This window comes from Salmo trutta, chromosome 7 (genome assembly GCF_901001165.1).
Source record: "Salmo trutta chromosome 7, fSalTru1.1, whole genome shotgun sequence".
Lineage (NCBI taxonomy): Eukaryota > Metazoa > Chordata > Actinopteri > Salmoniformes > Salmonidae > Salmo > Salmo trutta.
In genome coordinates, this window is record NC_042963.1 from 46,651,790 (window position 1) to 46,672,886 (window position 21,097).

Here is a 21,097-nt window from a genome sequence, read left to right on the forward strand (position 1 = left end):
CTAATTATTTAGCAGTGTTATCGTATTTCCAAGCCACTATTACATTATCCTCCGAGGTGCAATCCATGTCTAGGGCACAAATAAATATTGTCTGCAGCTGGTGGTACTAGCTAACTCATGTATGACTACAACAGTAACGTTACTAACTAGCAGCAACAAACTCAAACATGTCACAGTTGGTTGCGTAGTGTAACGGCGTCACCGGCCTGGAGCCAATCAGTCTAGCTTCCAAATGAGATTCCGTTATTTCTAGAGCTATGTTTATAATTGAGGGTTGGTGGATTACATTAAGGGACATTTCCATTCCCTATATAACACACGACACTGCGATAACATTCACCCTCCCCACTGCCGCACCATACTCTGGAATTCTTATCTTCACATTGCCAAAACCTCATCATCCCTCAATAACTTCAAGCGAAGACTGGGTCAGCCTGATGAGCCAAACTACTCAGTAATCTCCTCCATATAGCCCAACTCACACACGCATTTAAACAAAACATATATTTTACATTTTGTGATTGTTTATCAGGTCATTTGTACATTTGATTAGTGTGTTTTAACTAACCTTTTATTTTTGTATCTTTTTGTGGTGAGGTTTTTATATCAGCTCTTGGACTAACACCTGCACATGGTTTATTTTTTAATATCTATTGTTTGTGTTTTCTTTGATGCAAATCAATTCAACCTTAAACCTAAATGACAATTGTTGACCCAGTTTTTATTTAAGACAAAGTGCACAGTTGAGTGCCAGACTGATCCCCTGGTTATGAACAGACGCCGGGACCTACCAGGAGAAAAGATAGGTATCATACAATGGTTTAGTGACCGCCAAAAACTATTTCCTTCACTGTTCACTTGCTATTTTCAAAGGTTGTCAGTTACGACCTCAGAATACCTCACAAGTACCCTTGTGACACCTCCTTTGTATCCCTCGACTCCAATGAAAAGGACACCATCATAAGGCCTCTGACAGACGGCTTCGTCAACAACAGGTAAATGTGTTACGTGAAAAGTTGCATTAAAAAAAATACCCGACTTGATAAGAGTAGGTTAATTACCCAGCCAAGCAGATACTAGTAGTAATTGTGAAGTGCAGTCTTGACTTGTTCAAACCTCAACATTTTTTATTCATTTAACCTTAACTAGGCAAGTCAGTTGAGAACAAACTCTTATTTACAATGATGGCCTACCCCGGCCAAACACTAACGACGCTGGGCCAATTGTGCAATGCCCTATGGGACTTCCAATCATGGCCGGTTATGATACAGCCTGGAATCGAACCAGGGTCTGTAGTGACACCTCTAGCACTGAGGTGCAGTGCCTTAGATTGCGGCGCCACTCGGGAGCCCATAGTACCGGTTTGTGTCATATTAGCTATCCAACTTGCCATTGGGAATTGAATAGTGACGGTATGTGTTCACAGAAACATGTATGGCGCCAGTACATGGAGACTTGCAAGATGAAGTCCAGTCTGGATTCTGATTTCTCTGAATGGAAAGAGACCTGGCACTCTGCATTACCATTTTACTGACTTTTTAAAAATATTGAATTGAATGGTATCAGTCAATATGGGGAGGTAGAAACCCTGTGTATTCTGCAACCGGATCAGGACACCACACAGACGTTGGCCAAGGTAGCCCCATTACCACCAGACAAAATGCCGATAGTCACAGTATCTGTATTGGCTGGGAATGACGATGAAAGATGCACATTGGTATATTAGCAGAACACTGCTTCTATGGAAAGAGTTGTTTATTCTACATTTGAAAGTTATCAAAACGCTTAGTATAGATTATCTACATAAATTCTGATATTACTCTGTAGGCTACGGACCTATTCAAAGCTTCCTCTGGCATCTCACCATACATCTGCCTGTAGTTATTGAACTCAGCCTGCAAGAGGTTGGTTTGTTGTGATTGAGAGGGGAGAAACCACTTTGGGAAAGGTTCTGACAGATGGGTGTGTCTTGGTGGTGGCAAAAGACACACCCCCAAGCCAACTCATGTTTGGCTTCTATCTTGGTGCTGGAATGTATAGTCCTGTGTGGCTCAGATGGTAGAGCATGGTGCTTGCAACGTCAGAGTTGTGGGTTTGATCCCCACAGGGGACCAGTATGAAAAAAGTAGGCCCTCACTTCTGTAAATCGTTCTGGATTAGAGCGTCTGCTAAATGACTCAAATCTTCAGCGGGCGTTTTACGGGCTCCTGACCAATTCTGCTATTTTGTCTTCAACTTTTCTTGTACATAATGTTTCTGCCATCGTTTCCTATGACCAAAAAGAGCTTATGGATATCAGAACAGTGATCACTAACCTAGATTTGGATGAAGATTTCTACATCAACGAGTCTGTAGGACATACTGCTCACCCCGGACCAGGCCCTCATCCCCGACACAAGTAAGAGATGGTGATTTGGGGCAACCTAATGAAAATAGTGGCGAGTAAATAAACCGCCTCTACCCTCTGTTCTATTGGAGATCAAACTGTACGAGCTCTGTTCCAGACTCCTAGCAACGGGACCTGAAGAACAAATATCCTATATTTCTCGGAAAATTGATTGAACAAGGACATGGATAATATTCTAGCTGCTTTTTCTATACATTGGCAGAACAACGGCAGCGTGGGGTAAGCTCAAGGAGGGTGGTGTCTTAACAGCTGGTGCGCACTATTGAAAATGTGCGCTTCCATTAAGGAAGTCTAGGTGTTGCTCGCCTCAGCTGGAATACCTCATAAGCTATAACCACACTATTTACCAACAGTTTTCACTGTATTTTTCGTAACTGTCTATTTACCACCACAAACCGATGCTGGCACTAAGACCACACTCAACGAGCTGTATAGGGGCCATAAGAAAATGCTCATCCAGGGGCGGCACTACTAGTGGCCGGTGATTTTAATGCAGATATACTGAAATCAGTCACACCTCATTTCTACCAGCATGTCACCTGTGCAACTACAGGCGGGAAAAAAAAACTCTTCACCTTTACTCCACACACAGAGACGCATACAAAGCTCTTCCTCGCCCTCCATTTGGCAAATCTGACCATAATTCCATCCTTCTAATTCCTGTTTACAAGCAAAAACTCAAGAAGTACCAGTGAGGCACTCAATGAGCTGCCCAGCAACACGAGCGTACCAGACGAGCTAAATGCCTTCTATGCTCACTTCTAAGCAAGCAACAGTGAACGATAAACACCATCATCCCAGACACCCTGGACCTGGGTGTGCCAACCTGGCCATACTCGTGATGTTATCCGATAGTCGGATTGGATGATACCAAATGTTTTAATATGCCTAAGTCGAGGTCAAAATGCCTCCCTGCACATTTATAGACCAAAAAAGCTGCAGATTAGGAGCAGTGTGTGTCCTTAACTTTGCTGTCACTGTCATAATGCACATCGGTAGTTAATATTTTTCCCAACCCTCACCCAACTTGTATGCACATTGATAGCTTGCTAGGCTAACAGGAGGTAGCAGCAATCTAAAGGATCAGACAGAAATATGCGAGAAGTGATGGGGTGAAATTATGAAGCGACTAGACCGAGAAATACGCCTTTGCTCTATCCAATCAGAGCAGCAAGATCAACTTACAGCCCACCCTTCTCTTTACAGACAAGCAAACTACCCAGTTGAGTTACTTAGACCACGTAGCACCTCACACTTTATTGAAAGAGGTGAGCTGGCACCCAAAAATATTTTCCACCCCAATTTTGATAGTCTCGTCGCTGCAACTCCAACGGGCTATGGAGAGGTGAAGGTGGAGTCATGCGTCCTCCAAAACAGGACCCGCCTAACCGCGCTCCTTAACACCCGCCAGCTTAACCCGGAAGCCAGCTGCAACAATGTGTCGGAGGAAACACCATTCAACGGACAACCGGGGTCAGCCTGGGAGGCACCCGGCCCGCCACAAGCAGTCGCTAGGGCGAGGCCAAGTAAAGCCCCCCCTGGTCAAGCCCTCCCCTAACCCAGACGCTGGGCCAATTGTGTGCCGTCATATGGGACTCCTGGCCACGGCCAATTGTGGCACAGCCCGGGAATGAACCCGGGTCTGTAGCAGACCGCTACGCCACTCGGGAGGCCCCCCGAAAATATCTTTACGATAGCGGATAATTACTAACAATCATATCAGGAAAATGTCCTATATCAGTTACGATACTCGTTTTGTCCAACTACTCAGCACTCGCATACCGACCCAACAGATACACAGATTGCGCAATCTCTATTGCACTCCACACTGCCCTTTGCCACTTGGACAAAAGGAACACCTGTGAGAATGCTGTTCATTGACTGCAGCTCAGCATTCAACACCATAGTGCCCTCCAAGCTCATCACTACGCTAAGGACCCCGGGACTGAACACCCTCTGCAACTGGATCCTTGACAGGACACCCACAGATGGTGAGGCAACAACACATCTGCCACGCTGACCCTCAACACGGGGGCCCCTCAGGGGTGCGTGCTTAGTCTCCTCCTGTACTCCCTGTTCACCCACAACTGCGTGGCCGCACACGACTCCAAAAACAAGTTGGCCGACGACACGACACTGGTAGGTCTGATCACCGACGACGAGACCGCCTATAGGGAGGTCAGAGAGCTGGCAGTGTGGTGCCAGGACAACAACCTCTCCCTCAAAAAGTCAGTAAGACAAAAGAGCTGATCGTGGACTACAGGAAACGGAGGGCCGAGCACGCCCCCAATCACATTGATGGGGCTGTAGTGGAGCGGGTCGAGAGCTTCAAGTTCCTCTGTATCCACATCACTGAGGATCTATCATGGTCCAAATACACCAACACAGTCATAGAGGGCACAACGCCTCTTCCCCATCAGAGACTGAAAAGATCTGGCATGGGCTCTTAGATCCTTAAGTTCTACAGCTGCACCACTGAGAGCATCTTGACTGTCTGCATCACCTCTTGGTATGGCAACTGCTTGGCATCTGAACGCAAGGCATTACAGAGGGTAGTGCGTACGGCCCAGTACATCACTGGGGCCTAACTCTGCCATCCAGGACCTCTATACCAGGCGGTGTCAGAGGAAGGCTCATACACTCAGTACTGTTACCCTTTGTATATAGCAAAGTTATCATTACTCATTATCTATTACCTTGCTTTAGTTCTTTATTTTTTGCTCTGCATTGTTAGGAAGGGTCCGCAAGTAAGCATTTCACTTGTCGTTTACGAAGCATGGCGAATAAATTTGGTGGCCGCCCGCATTTCTTGAGCAAGCCAAAAAACGAGGCCAAATGCGCGGGTGCAGTTCCCCTTTAACTCTGCCAAAAAAAGCTGACACTATTGGCTCGTCTTCCCAATTTTTACCTTTCCTTGAGAGTTGCTTACATTTGGTGAAAGCCAAGTGTCAGTCTTGAATATACTTCCCTGTGTATTTGAGTGCAGAGTTCTTGTTGATTTTAAGCAGGAAGTTGCCTCGTTGTGTATGATGTAATTTTGCCAAGTCTACCTTTTTAGTTTGTTCAAGTACTAATAAAATTGCCTTCAGGACAACTTCTTAATACTAAGGAAAACTTTACTTGCATTGTAAAAGTTCACAGGCAGTAAAGTACAAAACAACATGTTTCAATAATTATCACAATGTACCTCCATAAAAAAATACACATTAAAATTGTTAGTTGGAACTCACAATCTACACTCAAGGCCAGTTCATTAGGTACACCACCCGTTCACAAAAATGGATGGCTCCTAAAGCCAGTCACGTGGCTTGCTATATTAAGCAGGCACAGAGGCATCAACGCATTCAGTTACTGTTCCATTTAACGTTAGAATGGGCAAAACAAGTGACCTAAGTGACTTTTAGCGTTGTATGACCATTGGTGCCGGATCCAGTATCTGCCAACCTCCTGGGCTTTTCACGCACGACAGGGTCTAGGGTTTACCAAGAATGGTGCAACAAAACAAAACATCCAGTCAGCAGCAGTCCTGCCTGTGGGTGAAAAACAGGTTGTTGATGAGACATGTTAAAAGAGAAGGGCAAGAATCGTGCAAGCTAACAGGAGGGCCACAAACAGACATAACGTCGCATCTCGGAACGCACAACTCGTCGATCCTAGTCACGGATGGGCTATTGCAGCAGACGCCCACTCCTATCAACTGGGCACTAAAAAAAACCCTGGTTCCCGTTGCATCATGCTGACGGCAGTCAAGATTTGGCGTAAACAGTATTAATTCATCCTGCTGGCAGTGGTGTACTGGTGTGGGGAATGTTTTCCTGGCACACGTTAGGTCCCTTGATACCAACTGAGCAACAAACATTTGAAACCTTGTAGAATCCATGCCCAAAGAATTCAGGCTGTTCTGGGGGCAAAGAGTGGTCTGACTCAGTACTAGATGGGTGTACCTAGTAAACTGGCCAGTGAGTGTATACAGTAGATGTAAATGCAACAAGCAGGTAAGACGGACACTTTTTCCCCATTCCTCTTTTCCATATTCTTGAGCCCTCACTCTCAACGTTTGCCAGAAATTAGACAACACAAAATGTCTGCCACAAAACAATCTGGCAAAGTGCATACGAATAAGTCAGTTTAATTTACCCTTAGTACAAAAATACATGTATTTCCCTTCTTCCATTGAGTCTGTTTTGTGTTCCAGAGAGTCATGGCCATTGTGAGACAGCACCTGGAGGGGCAGTGGGGCCAGGCTGTACCCGATGCTGTACCCGATTCTTCACCCACCTCCTAAAGTGTGCACCTCCATCTTCCCCGTCATGGAATTAGCAATGGCGGAAACATCCCCCAGCCAATTCTTACACCAATCCAATGCTTTGAAATCCATGACTGAGTGTGTAAGTGCACACTTTGGTAGCAGAGTAGAATCTGGATGCAAGCAGTGCTGTGTTTTGACTGACAGACGGTGCTTCTACTGGGCCTGGAGCCTTCTCCTCGTCGTCTGGTCCACCAGTTTGTGGTAGTCATTCAGCTTGTCCTGCAGTTTCTTGTACATCTGAGATGGAGAGGACAAGTAATGAGGAGCGTGGTGGTGCATGTTAACTTTTAAACTGAGGACAGTCATGTCAGGTTTGATGTCAGCACAGGTTGTCAAACCGATTTCAAAAATAGTATTTCGAATCAACTTACTCTGGCGTTGGTCTGGGTCTCGTTGAGCGACTGGAGGAGCTGGTCGATGGATGTGTATGGGAGCCACACCAACGGCGCTGTGGCTGAGAGGGGCCTCTGTACAACACACCATTACCAGAGAGAAACAATTAAAAAAAGGACAAACATTTGACTTTTCAATCCATTATATTGACATTTTAGACACTTCTCTAGAGATAAGAATCAAGTGTGTTCAACTAAGATGGGTAAAACAACCATGCATCAAACATGGGAAGTGACGTACACCGAGTGTACAAAACATTCGGAACACCTTCCTAATATTGAGTCGCATCCCCTTTTCCCCTCAGAACAGCCTCACTTCGTTGGGGCATGGACTTTATAAGGTGTTGAAAGCGTTCCACAGGGATGCTGGTCCATGTTGACTCCAATGCTTCCCACAGTTGTGTCAAGTTGGCTGGATGTCCTTTGGGTGGTGGACCATTCTTGATACACAGGAAACTGTTGAGTGTTAAAAACCCAGCAGCGTTTTAGTTATTGACACAAACAGGTGCACCTGACACCTACCATACCGTTTTTTTGTCCTGCCCAGTCAACCGCTAAATGGGACACAAATATTCCATGTCTCAAGGCTTAACAATCCTTCTTTAACCTGTCTCCTCCCCTTCATCTACAATGATTGAAGTGGATTTAACAAGTGACATTAATAAGGGATCATAGCTTTCACCTGGATTCACCTGGTCAGTCTGTCATGTAAAGAGCAGGTGTTCCTAATATTTTGTACACTCAGTGTATAGTGTACCTCGATGCCAAAGTACTGGTGTCCCTTCCCCAGGAGGGCATCTACATACTCCAACACCAGCCCAGCTGCTGCCTCCAGCAGGTCGTAGTTCAGGTAGAGCCGTAACAACGCTGCAGCGTCTACCCCCTAAAAAAAAACAAGCTTGTTTTATTATACATGGGGAGCAAATACAACTACAAAAAGGTACATTTATGGACTCTTCCATTTAATTCATATCTAGGGGTCCTTCTCAGAAAATATGCCTTGCATTTAGCGCAATATAAATACATGCACAAATACTGCACTCTCTCACCTTGTAGGCGTTGACCAGCCAGTCGGGCAGTGGCACACCGTGTGACAGCAGCTTGTTGATGACACAGCGATGGTGCTGAGCATTCTGAGTAGGATGCTTCTCCAGGTAAGAGGCCAGAAGGCGCCACGCCTCATCTGTCGCGCTGGCGGAAAGTCACATTTGAATGTTTTACATGATTTCACTTCTATTTTTATTGTTCAAGTTGACCTTTTTAATATTCCCAACTGCACCACAAGGTGGACAATGTGGTATTCACTAGCCAATTTGTACCATGAAGAGTACATACATTTAACCAACCTTGACTCTTTGGTTGTGATGGTACACAGCTGATTGGCAGCCAGCCAGTTCCAGGCTTCATTCTGATTCTCCTCTCCACCGTACTGTAACTTTATACACCTGGAAATACAAACTGCAAGCATCACCACACCACTATCAACCCACAGGAAGGAAACCCCTGTATCTACATGTTAGTTCAGACAAGGCAAGACTGATTACTTTGGTGTGATCACTACAGGCTGAATACTAACTGCATGCATAACTAGGAAATTCACGTAAATCATGCATTGTCAACGAGAGATATGCGTATAAATTCAAGTCACTCCATGCAGTTGACTCTGTCCTAACTGAGCCTGTTACTTACTTGAAGGCAAGTCCCTCGAAGACTGAAGTGAGGGAGAGTTTGAAGGTCTGGCAGAGAGAGAGGGCACAGTCGAACAGTCCTGATTGGACCAGTAGGGACATCATCTCCACTGCAGAGGCGCTGCCTGCAACACCACACACAGAACTGTTACATTTCTGATGTTCGATTAGGGGTTTCGTGAATTTGTTTCCTTACAGGAATAATGTTCCCCCCTCTAAATTATCACATTAAGAGGTATCAAGGCAAAACATCATTGGTGATGGCTTACTGACAAGTCACTTTCCATTCACTTTTGAGAATATGTTATCAGTGTTGTTTGTACCTGCAATGGCAGCGGAGGGTGGGTGATGCTGAGCCAGGGTGAGGCGGCTACGGGCAAGGTCGTACTCCTTCTGAAGGTCCTTCAGCTCTAGGATGTCTATCTGACCACTCACTGCAGGGACACGGATGTTAACTCAAAATGACAACAACAAGGTTCCAGTTTACGCAACCGTATTAGCACAATACACGGTTGCCATTGCACTCAGGCCAGGATCATCAACTACGAGACACCGGCACAGGCTCACTAATAACAGAGTAATAGCCCCGTAATAACAGAAATATAGGGATACTTAAAACATGAACTTAACGGACAAACAATTACAATACTGTAGAATTTAAAGAGCATGTCATCATACACATTTTCCACCATGTCCCAAACATAGTGGTGTAAAGATGGTAATGACCAAAAAGGAACATTTATAGCGGTAATTATAATAATCACAAATCGTTACCTATGCCTATAGTATCTCACCTGGACCAGTAGTAAACTCTCCATCGTAGTTCCTCTTTGGTGATGCAGCGGGCCTCTCATACACCGCTCCAGAGGTGGGTTGGACAATCCAGGCGTAGTCAGATCTGATGAGCCGTAGACAGTTGAGGGAGGCCAGGCAACAGTTGACCTGTTTCTGTAGACCCAGCTGTGTCCTCACCTCCCGGCCCAGACGCATGCCGTACTCAAACATCACCGTACCCGCTGGAGGACACAGATATGGCCAAACACATCAAAATAAAAACACACACAAAATGGAGAGTGAGTAAAAAGAAATACCGCCAGCCACATTTCTAAACAAAGTGCTAATATCTGACAGAGTCCCAGGCTCCTCTCACCTTTCCTGTAGTTGTGTCTGTTGATGTGGAAGGTGTAGAGCAGCTCATAGTAGTTGTGGGACATCAGGTCCACTGCTCTGGCTCTGGACTCTATGATGCTAACCACCTGCAGCCAGCAAAGAAACAAGGTCAAACACTTGATCTGATACAATTATATAGTCCATAATGTGCTCTAACCAAATGTAAAGAGAATGTACAGTCGTGGCCAAAAGTTTTGAGAATGGAAATTAATATTTGTGTCACAAAGTTTGCTGCTTCAGTGTCTTTAGATATTTTTGTCAGATGTTACTATGGAAAACTGAAGTATAATTACAAGCATTTCATTGTCAAAGGCTTTTATTGACAATTACATGAAGTTGATGCAAAGAGTCAATATTTGCAGTGTTGACCCTTCTTTTTCAAGACCTCTGCAATCCGCACTGGCATGCTGTCAATTAACTTCTGGGCCACATCCTGACTGATGGCAGCCATTTCTTGCATAATCAATGCTTGGAGTTTGTCAGAATTTGTGGGTTGTTTGTTTGTCCACCCGCCTCTTGAGGATTGACCACAAGTTGTCAATGGGATTAAGGTCTGGGGAGTTTCCTGGCCATGGACCCAAAATATCGATGTTTTGTTCCCCGAGCCACTTAGTTATCACTTTTGCCTTATGTCAAGGTACTCCATCATGCTGGAAAAGGCATTGTTCGTCACCAAACTGTTCCTGGATGGTTGGGAGAAGTTGCTCTCGGAGGATGTGTTGGTACCATTCTTCATGGCTGTGTTCTTCGGCAAAATTGTGAGTGAGCCCACTCCCTTGGCTGAGAAGCAACCCCACACATGAATGGTCTCAGGATGCTTTACTGTTGGCATGACCCAGGACTGATGGTAGCGCTCACCTTGTCTTCTCCGGACAATATTTTTTTCCAGATACTCCAAACAATCGGAAAGGGGATTCATCAGAGAAAATGACTTTACCCCAGTCTAATCCCTGTACCTTTTGCAGAATATCAGTCTGTCCCTGATGTTTTTCCTGGAGAGAAGTGGCTTCTTTGCTGCCCTTGACACCAGGCCATCCTCCAAAAGTCTTTGCCTCACTGTGTGTGCAGATGCACTCACACCTGCCTGCTGCCATTCCTGAGCAAGCTCTATACTGGTGGTGCCCCGATCCCGCAGCTGAATCAACTTTAGGAGATGGTCCTGGCGCTTGCTGGACTTTCTTGGGCGCCCTGAAGCCTTCTTCACAACAATAGAACCGCTCTCCTTGAAGTTCTTGATGATCCGATAAATGGTTGATTTAGATGCAATCTTACTGGCAGCAATATTCTTGCCTGTGAAGCCCTTTTTGTGCAAAGCAATGATGACGGCACGTGTTTCCGTGCAGGTAATCATGGTTGACAGAGGAAGAACAATGATTCCAAGCACCACCCTCCTTTTGAAGCTTCCAGTCATATTCGAACTCAATCAGCATGACAGAGTGATCTCCAGCCTTGTCCTCATCAATACTCACACCTGTGTTAACGAGAGAATCACTGACATGTCAGCTGGTCCTTTTGTGGCAGGGCTGAAATGCAGTGGAAATGTTTTTTGGGGATTCAGTTAATTTGCATGGTAAAGAGGGACTTTGTAATTAATTGCAATTCATCTGATCACTCTTCATAACATTCTGGAGTATATGCAAATTGCCATCATACTAACTGAGGCAGCAGACTGAAAATTAATGTCATTCTCAAAACTTTTGGCCACGACTGTATGTGTGTCTACCTCATCGTGCAGGTTGACGTAGGAGAACTGGACCAGGTCCTGAAGTTGAGAACGCTCACACAGAACCACAACAAGCTGACGCAAACAGTCTAACTGGCTGCTGGAGTCAGGGTTCTGTGTGAGGGCTTCGTAGGCTTGGCTGTTGTGTCCTAGGTCCAGGTGATGCTTGAAGATGCGGGTCCACAGGGCAGCCTGACTCCTGGGGTCATTGACGGCCTCCGTGATGGCCAGAGTGGCTAGATGGATGACCAGCTCTGGCAGACCAACGTCCTCCAGCAACCGCAGCACCTAACACACACTTGAGAATAAGTAAAAACACTGTACAAAAAAAAAAAAAAAAAAATCTCATTCCACACAGGTGCATCCAGACTGTGTTTGAAAGGGTTCGTAGGGCACGAGCACCCGACTACATTTAATAAATAATCTAATAATAATATATTATTTAAAGAACGGGTTCCCATAGTAACCTTGTTGTAGTACTGTAGTCTCGGTGCAGCCGCAGCTTTCTCCTCGGCTCCTGTCAATCTCAGAAGAAACTCCTCCCTCTCCACCTCCACCGCCGCCTCCTGGAAACACTGCAGTGCCTGGACACAACATGCCACAAATGGGGGTCAAAAAACATCTACTGGTGCTGCTCTGTCAAACCACCGTCAGCAGCATACCACCCTGCTGGCTTGATTCTGAAGCTAAGCAGGTTTGGTCCTGGTCAGTCCCTGGATGGGAGACCAGATGCTGCTGGAAGTGGTGTTGGAGGGCCAGTAGGAGGCACTCTTTCCTCTGGTCTAAAAAATATCCCAATGCCCCATTAAAATGCAAATCAATTTATAACATATTTGACATGCGTTTTTCAGGATTTTTTGTTGTTGTTATTCTGCCTCTCACTGTTCAAATAAACCTACCATTAAAATTATAGACTGATCATTTCTTTGCCAGTGGGCAAACGTACAAAATCAGCAGGGGATCAAATACTTTTTTCCCCTCACTGTACCTCCAGACACAAATGAGAGAATGCCTTACTTTGACCATTTTACTCACCCTAGCAGAGCTGGTTAGGCTGTTTACATGTTATCCAGAGCGTTCGTGACTAACTTACTTTGCCTATGTTTACTGACACTGGCCACATTCAGCAGGTGTTGATGTTCGTAAATTCATCAGTTATTCTGAGCTCTGGCATACTCAGATGAGAGTGCTCTGAAATTGGAGTAGATAGCCAGAGTGAATTTGCAAACGCAAGAGATATGCTAACTGGATAAGTCGTTCAAGTTCTTGCTAGCTAACCAAATGACACCTGCATCTCTAGCTGTGTATAGCCACCGGAAAACGATACGAGGGGAAAAAGTAATTCGACCCACTCCTCCAATGACATGACATCTTCCTAGCAGCTAGCTAACGTTAAGCTAAAAACACGGAGCCTGTTACATATAGCTACGATAGCCTATTAGCCACATTATGACCGACTTGTGATCATCGCCCTTGCTAATTTGATTGTATTGTCATTCCCAGCCTTTGTTACATTCATCTGTTTTTGTACAAAATGATGAGCCATTGAAACAGTGCATCCCTGAATGAAGGCAGCAAACATTGTACCAGGCCAGCTGTGATTTACCTGATAGCAATCATTTTTGACTACCAAGAAATGTACTGGTGAATTATATACACTGAACAAAAATAACACAACATGTAGTGTTGGTCCCATGTTTCATGAGCTGAAATAAAAGATCCCAGAAATGTTCCATACGTACAAAAAACATTTATCTCAAATTTTGTGCACAAATGTGTTTACATCCCTGTTAGTGAGCATTTCTCCTTTGCCAAGAAAATCCATCCACCTGACAGGTGTGACATATCAAGAAGCTGATTAAACAGCATGATCATTACACAGGTGCACCTTGTGCTGGGGGCAATAAAAGGCCACTAATATGTGCAGTTTTGTCACAACAATACCACAGATTTCTCAAGTTGTCCACCAGACATTTTGCCAGAGAATTTAATATTCATTTCTCTACCATAAGCTGCATCCAATGTAGTTTTAGAGAATTTGGCAGTACATTGAACCGGCCTCACAACCGCAGACCACGTGTAACCAAGCCAGCCCAGGACCTCCACATCTGGATTCTTTACCTGCGGGATCGTTTGAGACCAGCCACCCGGACAGTAGATAAAACAGTATTTCTGTCTGTAATAAAGCCCTTTCGTGGAGAAAAACTCCTGATTGGCTTGGCCTGGCTCCCAAGTGGATGGGTCTAGGCCCACCTATGGAATGTTGAGGCAAATAGAACCTTTTTTTTGTTGTTTTTATCTTAAAGGTTTGTAGCATAAATTGGGAATTTGATATTGACTGATATGATTGTCTGTTTGTTCCATATGTGAAAATAAGTTAAAACGCTGTCAGTTCCACTTTAAAACACACACCTTCTGTCCCTCTCCATTGGCCAGGTAACATTGGCCCAGCATGAAGCGGCAGGAGCCCACGTTAACCTGACACCACGGCTCAATGAGACGCACATACTCCTGAAGAGAGAGAAAAGGAGAGCTTAAGAAAATATTCTATTTAAAAATGCATCAGTTGGCTTTTTAATTAAATCTGCTTCAATCAATAAATACATATTTATTGTCCCAATTAGGACATTGGTTATGCAGTCAAGGTAAAAAAAAAACATGATGCAACACAAATAGTGTGTGAGAGGGTTGTTGAGTCCGTGGGAAGCGTCTCACCTGTAGTTGTGCGTACTGGCAGTTGCCCATCAGACACTCAGGGAACTGGAAGCCAAGGTTGTTGGGCCAGCTTTCGAGATAGTGTTAAGGGCCAACCAACCTTGACATTATTTACAGTACACCTCATTGCAACCCTCTAAGACTAATAGTCAAATCGTTGCCTAAAGCACATCAAATGTAGCTTTGCCTCGCTTTAATAGCATAGCATGTGCTAGCCATGTGGTATGTAATAACCTTGCGTAAAGCATATTAACTCTAGCCTCGACTAGCCTAGCCGTGTATGAGGACAGAAATAACATTGCCTAAATATCAATTTTAGGGCTCGCCCAGCTTAAAAATATGCCAGCTGTGTAGATAACCTTTCCTAGGGAAACATCAACTTTTGCTTAGCCAATGTGTGTGTAGGTGTAGTAGGATACAGTTGCTGAGCCAGCAGGGTGACCACGCTGGAGACCATGTGGGGCCAGTGGAGCAGGGCTGTGCCCGGGGAGGGGCTGTGCTGCTTCGAGTAGATTTGGGTAATGATGGCCTTCCGCGCTACGCTCTGGTAGAACAGCTCCACCACCGTCTGGGGGCTCCGGACTGAGGGGGGAAAGAAAACGGAGTTGGATACAGGGATGTGATCAGGACAATATAGACAATCAGGAAAACTCAGACAAAAGTATGATATTGGTTTGGGTTAGCTAGGCATATTGCAATGATGTATGAATAGAGGGCAATGTCAGAAAAGCAGGGAAAAAAGTAATCGCTTAGAGGCTTGAAGTCAACAGAGGCTACACATAGGACCTGACCTGATCTGTTGCTGGCCATAGCTGGAGAATCAGACAGCTCCAGGACTGACAGGTGCTGCAGGTTGGCATCTCTGGAGGGAGAACACAACGTCAACCAGGCAGAATTCACTCAATTCAATACTGTGTGTTGTGTTGCTTTGCGTTGGAATGTGTGTCTGTTGTGTGTGTTTGTGTGCGTACGTACATGATGTCAAGAGGCACGGTGGTGGTCAGGCTCTGGGTGATGTGTTTGAGGAGATAGTAGGAGGAGAGAAGCTGAGAGGAGCGGGGGATCAGGTCCTGTTGTAGCTGAGGCCCTCCACCCGGGAACACCTGGAGAACACACACACACAGTTAAGTCAAAAGAGCAGACTGACGTGTGTGTGATGTAGGGCGGACCATATTTAGTCGACAGGTCAATTGTTTGTTGGTCGACCAAGTTTTCTTCAGTCGAGCAGTAACAAAAAACGTATTTCATGGTGTACAAGACAACTGTCTGATTGTGCGCCTGTCTGTGGACTAATCCATTGTGGAGGCCGTGAGGATGGCAGTCCATCACTAAGACATGCGCTATTGAAATTGTATATGGTTATATTACCTAAGAACAATGGTGCAACACTAATACAAATATTTTAGAACAAATACACTTTCTCCCGCGTTGGATAGTGGTCGCTGTCCACAGTTCTGAAACATCAATGTGCTGTTGAATTGGTGCCTTTTCCTAGACCATGTTGCTATGTGCATAATAGCAAAGTTAACCAGCATATTGGTGTTGAGAACCATGCGACGGAGACAGCAGTTGGAGTTAGCACAAGAGAAAAAAGCACTTACCTTAATTTTCGAAGAAAAGTGAGAGGAAACGCCAACTTAATTAGGTCTATAATGAATAGCTTAACTTAAATGCGCCTAGCTTTATAAATCATACATATAAACAGAAATAAGACAGATCCTGCTTCTGTTTTGTGTGTTTGTTTAATAGCCTACTGATTCCGTGAGCACCAAGCCTCAGCCACTATATGTCGGTCAAACAATTTCCCAAATGTGGCTGTTTTTAAATCTTTGCCATGCTGTAATAAAGGCTTTACACTTTTTTCCATTAGAACAGCCTCTGGTATTACTTACAATTTATTTAGTGTTGCTTACACTTCCAAATTGTCTGAAAAAATATTTCTAATAACCCTCCTTTTTCTTGATATTATTGTCATCATTATAATAAGTAATGTCATTATCATCAATAGGCTTAGTATAGCAGCCTTGTATGACAACCATCGAGCTGTAGGCCAAAGAGCGCAACCTGTTTAGTCTTAATACTATAACTTAAGCATATATTTCAATTAGTGACGCACCGATATGACATTTTGGGCAAATACCGATATCCGATATTTTCCTTGCCAAAACAAAAACGATACTTAATATTTTAGCGGCCTTTTAAGTATTCTAGTACAGTTAAATAGTTTACACGAACGCAGCGGTCTAAGGCACTGCATCTCAGTGTAAGAGGCGTCACTACAGTCCCTGGTTCAAATCCAGTCTATCACATCCGGCCGTGATTGGGAGTCCCATAGGGCGGCGCACAATTGGCACAGCGTCGTCCGGGTTTGGCCGTCATTGTAAATAAGAATTTGTTCTTAACTGTCTTGCCTAGTTAAATAAAGGTTACCCACACACAGTTATTTTGTTGGCATTTATGTATGTCCCCATTACCAGTAAAACAATCAAAACCTATTTCTTTCACTTACTTCCTGTGCTGTTTCGTTGTTCATTTGTTTCATTCTCAACCAGAATTTCTATGGAACGCTGTTTGGATCTTTGCGATGGAATGTCGTTTGCGTGTTTGTGTGTGAAAATATACTATTTAACGTGTCAATTAAGCTTGTTGACCAATCAGGACCTGAATATGGCTGCACGGCACAATTTAACGTGTTCATAATTTTTTTTAAACGTAGTTATTACACAATCACTTGTATTTCATATGTCACAACGATTCATCGATACGTATGCTATGATGCTGTTAAAGTTGTCTTGCGCACCTTGCGCACCTGGTCATGAAAAAAAAAATAGCTAGCTCATGAATGCAAACAATGTACTTCCCCAAAACGACAATCTGTTTCAGTAGCTATTGTTAGCTAGTCTCATCTAAAATAGCCCTAATTAATAAGAGTTCTTATTTGATTAATGGTGGTCGGACCCATCTATGTGAAGCTAGCCACAATAAGGATTAGCCACAATAGTGGACTTTGCGGTAAGCTTTCAAAATAAACGTATGGCATAATTCTACTATTTGTATTAATTTGCATCACTGTCAATGACACTTTTATTTTGAAGGCTAACCGCAAAGTCCACTATTGTGCCTAATCCTTATTGTGGCTAGCTTCACAACACATAACCCGGTCCGGTCGAGCCTCACTAGCCAGACTAAGCTAGCTGGCTGCTTATAACGTTAGCTTTGGACAACAGGGTTAAGTAGCTGGCTAGCTATTTATTTTCATGAACTGAAGTTCAATTTCAATAAGCGAACAACAATACTTACTCACAAGGATTCCTAAATCATTGAAAGAATAATGAAAATCACTGCAGTTTCTACTGGTCATTGTTTTCAGGCTGGTTGTATTGGTGCTAGCAAGGTACCAAGCTAAAGCTAGCTACCCCAGAAGTTGGTCAAACAAATTATGCTTTATTACCAACGCGGTATTGAAAACACATTGTTCATGGCCGGTGTTTGCAGACTTTTTTGTACAGCTTTGACAGTGCTACTGTATCTTTTTTTTGGCATGCAAAGACCCAAAACGGCGTTCCGTTTTGTCGTGAAGCTAATAGCAGTGACGCTATTACTGAGCAACGTCTGAAAAATAGCACACTTGGTAGTGTGTACCGGTGCTCGACCAGATGGCGAAAGCCAACATCACCCACGACAGAGAACGGTTGATTGTCAAGGGCAATGTATTCCATTATCTTGGCGTTAATGGATTTCGCCTTTTGAGTTGTCTCGCTGAAATTTTCTTACTCTTTCAAATGACTGCTCAACTTGTTGACTGCTCGATCCACACAGCAGACATTGTGGGCCAAGTTAGGAATGCTGTGTTGCACGTGTAGCGCAACATTTTACGTGGGGTCATTACGTCATGTACCTATGTTATATAGGTATGCACGTCAGCTTTGACATCGGCTTTGCACATCAATTCCGATATGTTCACCGATATATCATGCATCCCTAATTTCAATGCTTATATAGGCTACTGTATCAATCATTCATGTCATCACACAGCATGAGTCATTCAAGAGATTAAATGCAATCAAGAATTTGTTTTAAAATAAAATAAAGCAACATGAATAATTAGCGTAAACGATAAATAAACCGTTCCATTTCGGAAATTGCATTCACGAATGAATGAGACTGTTTTTAGTCTTAACTGTAATAAAGGCTTTACAAAAACTTTACACTCTGGTATGCTTATCATTTATTTTGTGTTGTTTACATTGTTCCAAATGGTCAGAAAAATTATATTGTAATCTAACAGCACCTGTTTGGCACACATAATATGCATGCAGTGCTTGCTCCTTACCTTCTTTTTCTTTATCCAGTATTTTCCACAACTAGTCATTTATTCCACACATCCGACTTTCCCTTTACCTCCTGAACAACCAGTAAAGGTTCCCTCGTTTTGAGTTGGTCTGTCACGTCCTTTGTATTCATTTTGCTGTCACGTGTTCAGAGTTTGTTATAACCAATTTATTGGTCCCATTATGATATGCTATAGGTCAGGCCCCATTGGTCCCGTGCATGCAATGCATACGTGTCAAGTAAAGAGAGCAAAGGTTGAGGGAATAGGAAATGCTTTTCCTAAACAAATGAGGGATTTCAGTAACAAAAATTCAGTCAGAAATGGCTGTAATTATGTTGCAGCTTCAGCAACATGGACAGCGTGATAAACAAAGTTTTGTAGTGTTCGCTGCAGCATGGAGGAGAGAGACAAATGGGTGCTAGTCACACGGTCACTCACTAATTCTTTTAACACAGCATAGCAAGTCTGCAATTGCTGTCAGTCTCTCTCTGGTCATTAATGTGTCTTAATTATTTCAAACAGTGCGGTTAGAATTAGACAAGCTCAGTGCATATAGTTGATTTGATTAAAACACATTGGCTGTGTCTACAAAAATAAGTTTTACAATTCCGATTGGTCGAAAGAACAGTCTCCTCTCAATCAACCAAGATTTGTTTTTGTTGGGGTCAGCCCTAGTGTGATGCGTTTGTATTTCTGTCTCAGTGTGTGTGTACTACTACTTACATTGTCTCCTAGACGTAGGTAGAGCTGCTGCAGTATGAGCAGGTCCCTACAGAACAGGGCTCTGGTCATGGCCATCTGGCAGACAGCCTGACACACCACAGCCACCGCCACACTGCTACCATACAGCTGGGACAGACTGATCCGCCACGACAGGGACTGGCCTGCTGGGGCACACACATCAGTTTAAACCGGTCCATTTTCACACAAACTGAGCTCAAACATTCAGTTTAAGTTCCTACTCAAATAATAATAAAAACTAAACTTACCAGTCAATAAATGACACCATAGAGCATTATCTAGGGCTAATCTGTGTTGATATACAGTACCAGTTTGGACACCTACTCATTTAAGGGTTTTTATTTATTTTTACCATTTTCTACATTGTAGAATAATAGTGAAGACATCAAAACTATGAAATAACATGGAATCATGAAGTAAGCAAATAGTGTTAATGATGAGGACAGACGTTCCGCTAGGTTAGTGCTAAATGCAGCACTAACCTTTGATGATCATCAGATGACACTCCTAGGACATTATGTTATACAATACATATATGTTTTGTTCAATGAAGTTCATATTTATATCCAAAAACAGCTTTTTACATTGGCGTGTGATGTTCAGAACATGCATTCCCACCAAAAACTTCTGGTGAATTTACAAAATTACTCATCATAAACGTTGACAAAATACATAATTATTTTAAGAATTATAGATACAGAACTCCTTTATGCAATCGCTATGTCAGATTTTAAAATAGCTTTTCGGCGAAAGCACATTTTGCAATATTCTGAGTACATAGCTCAGCCATCACGGCTAGCTATTTTGACACCCGCCAAGTTCGGGGCACACTAAACTCAGAATTAGTATTAGAAATATTGTATTACCTTTGCTGATCTTCGTCAGAATGCACTCCCAGGACTGCTACTTCCACAAGAAATGTTGTTTTTGTTCCAAATAATCCATAGTTATGTCCAAATACCTCCGTTTTGTTTGTGCGTTCAGGTCACTATCCAAAGAGTAACGCGCGAGCGCATTGAGACAAAAAAATTCAAAATGTTCCATTACCGTACTTAGAAGCATGTCAAACGCTGTTTAAAATCAATTTTTATGGCATTTCTCTCATAAAATAGCGATAATATTCCAACCGGACAATAGTGTATTCATTCAAAGAGTAAAAGAAAAAACAACGTGCTTGCGCATATCCAATCTCTTTGTCACCAGGCAGACCACTGAGAAACTGAGCTACTATACTCTGCCCAGAGACAGGAGACGGCTCAATCCGCTTTCTGAAGGCTTTAGAGAGCCAATGGAAGCCTTAGAAAGTGCAACGTAACCCCACAGATACTGTAGTTTCGATAGAGAATCAAAAGAAGAACTACAAATTCTCAGACAGGCCACTTCCTGCTTGGAATTTTCTCAGGTTTTTGCCTGCCATATGAGTTCTGTTATACTCACAGACAACATTCAAACAGTTTTAGAAACTTCAGAGTGTTTTCTATTCAAATCTACTAATAATATGCATATTCTCGTTTCTGGGCAAGAGTAGTAACCCGTTTTAAAATCGGGTACTTTTTTTTTTTTTCCATCCGGCCGTGAAAATACTGCCCCCTATCCTAAACAGGTTTTAAACAAATCAA

The 21,097-nt window shown here is 43.5% G+C and overlaps 1 protein-coding gene across 2 annotated transcripts in view; it reads right to left on the bottom strand.

Moving 5' to 3' along the window:
- Positions 1 to 5,505: 5,505 nt before the first annotated feature.
- The window catches only part of LOC115197537 (nuclear pore complex protein Nup160), a 34,794-nt gene continuing 19,202 nt past the window's right edge, over positions 5,506 to 21,097 (bottom strand). The window contains exons 14-30 of one of the 2 annotated variants that reach the window (XM_029759172.1): positions 19,461 to 19,621; positions 15,380 to 15,507; positions 15,196 to 15,266; positions 14,824 to 14,986; positions 14,405 to 14,474; positions 14,102 to 14,200; positions 12,157 to 12,273; positions 11,690 to 11,977; positions 9,947 to 10,052; positions 9,591 to 9,812; positions 9,120 to 9,230; positions 8,798 to 8,921; positions 8,455 to 8,553; positions 8,158 to 8,299; positions 7,866 to 7,991; positions 7,088 to 7,183; positions 5,506 to 6,953 (exon numbers count right to left, since the gene is read on the bottom strand). In XM_029759172.1, the coding sequence (XP_029615032.1) occupies positions 6,870 to 6,953; positions 7,088 to 7,183; positions 7,866 to 7,991; positions 8,158 to 8,299; positions 8,455 to 8,553; positions 8,798 to 8,921; positions 9,120 to 9,230; positions 9,591 to 9,812; positions 9,947 to 10,052; positions 11,690 to 11,977; positions 12,157 to 12,273; positions 14,102 to 14,200; positions 14,405 to 14,474; positions 14,824 to 14,986; positions 15,196 to 15,266; positions 15,380 to 15,507; positions 19,461 to 19,621 (2,207 nt within the window). In that variant the 3' untranslated portion in view covers positions 5,506 to 6,869. Of the gene's footprint in view, positions 6,954 to 7,087; positions 7,184 to 7,865; positions 7,992 to 8,157; positions 8,300 to 8,443; positions 8,554 to 8,797; positions 8,922 to 9,119; positions 9,231 to 9,590; positions 9,813 to 9,946; positions 10,053 to 11,689; positions 11,978 to 12,156; positions 12,274 to 14,101; positions 14,201 to 14,404; positions 14,475 to 14,823; positions 14,987 to 15,195; positions 15,267 to 15,379; positions 15,508 to 19,460; positions 19,622 to 21,097 lie in introns of those variants that run through there. The other variant, XM_029759173.1, reaches the window with a different exon arrangement.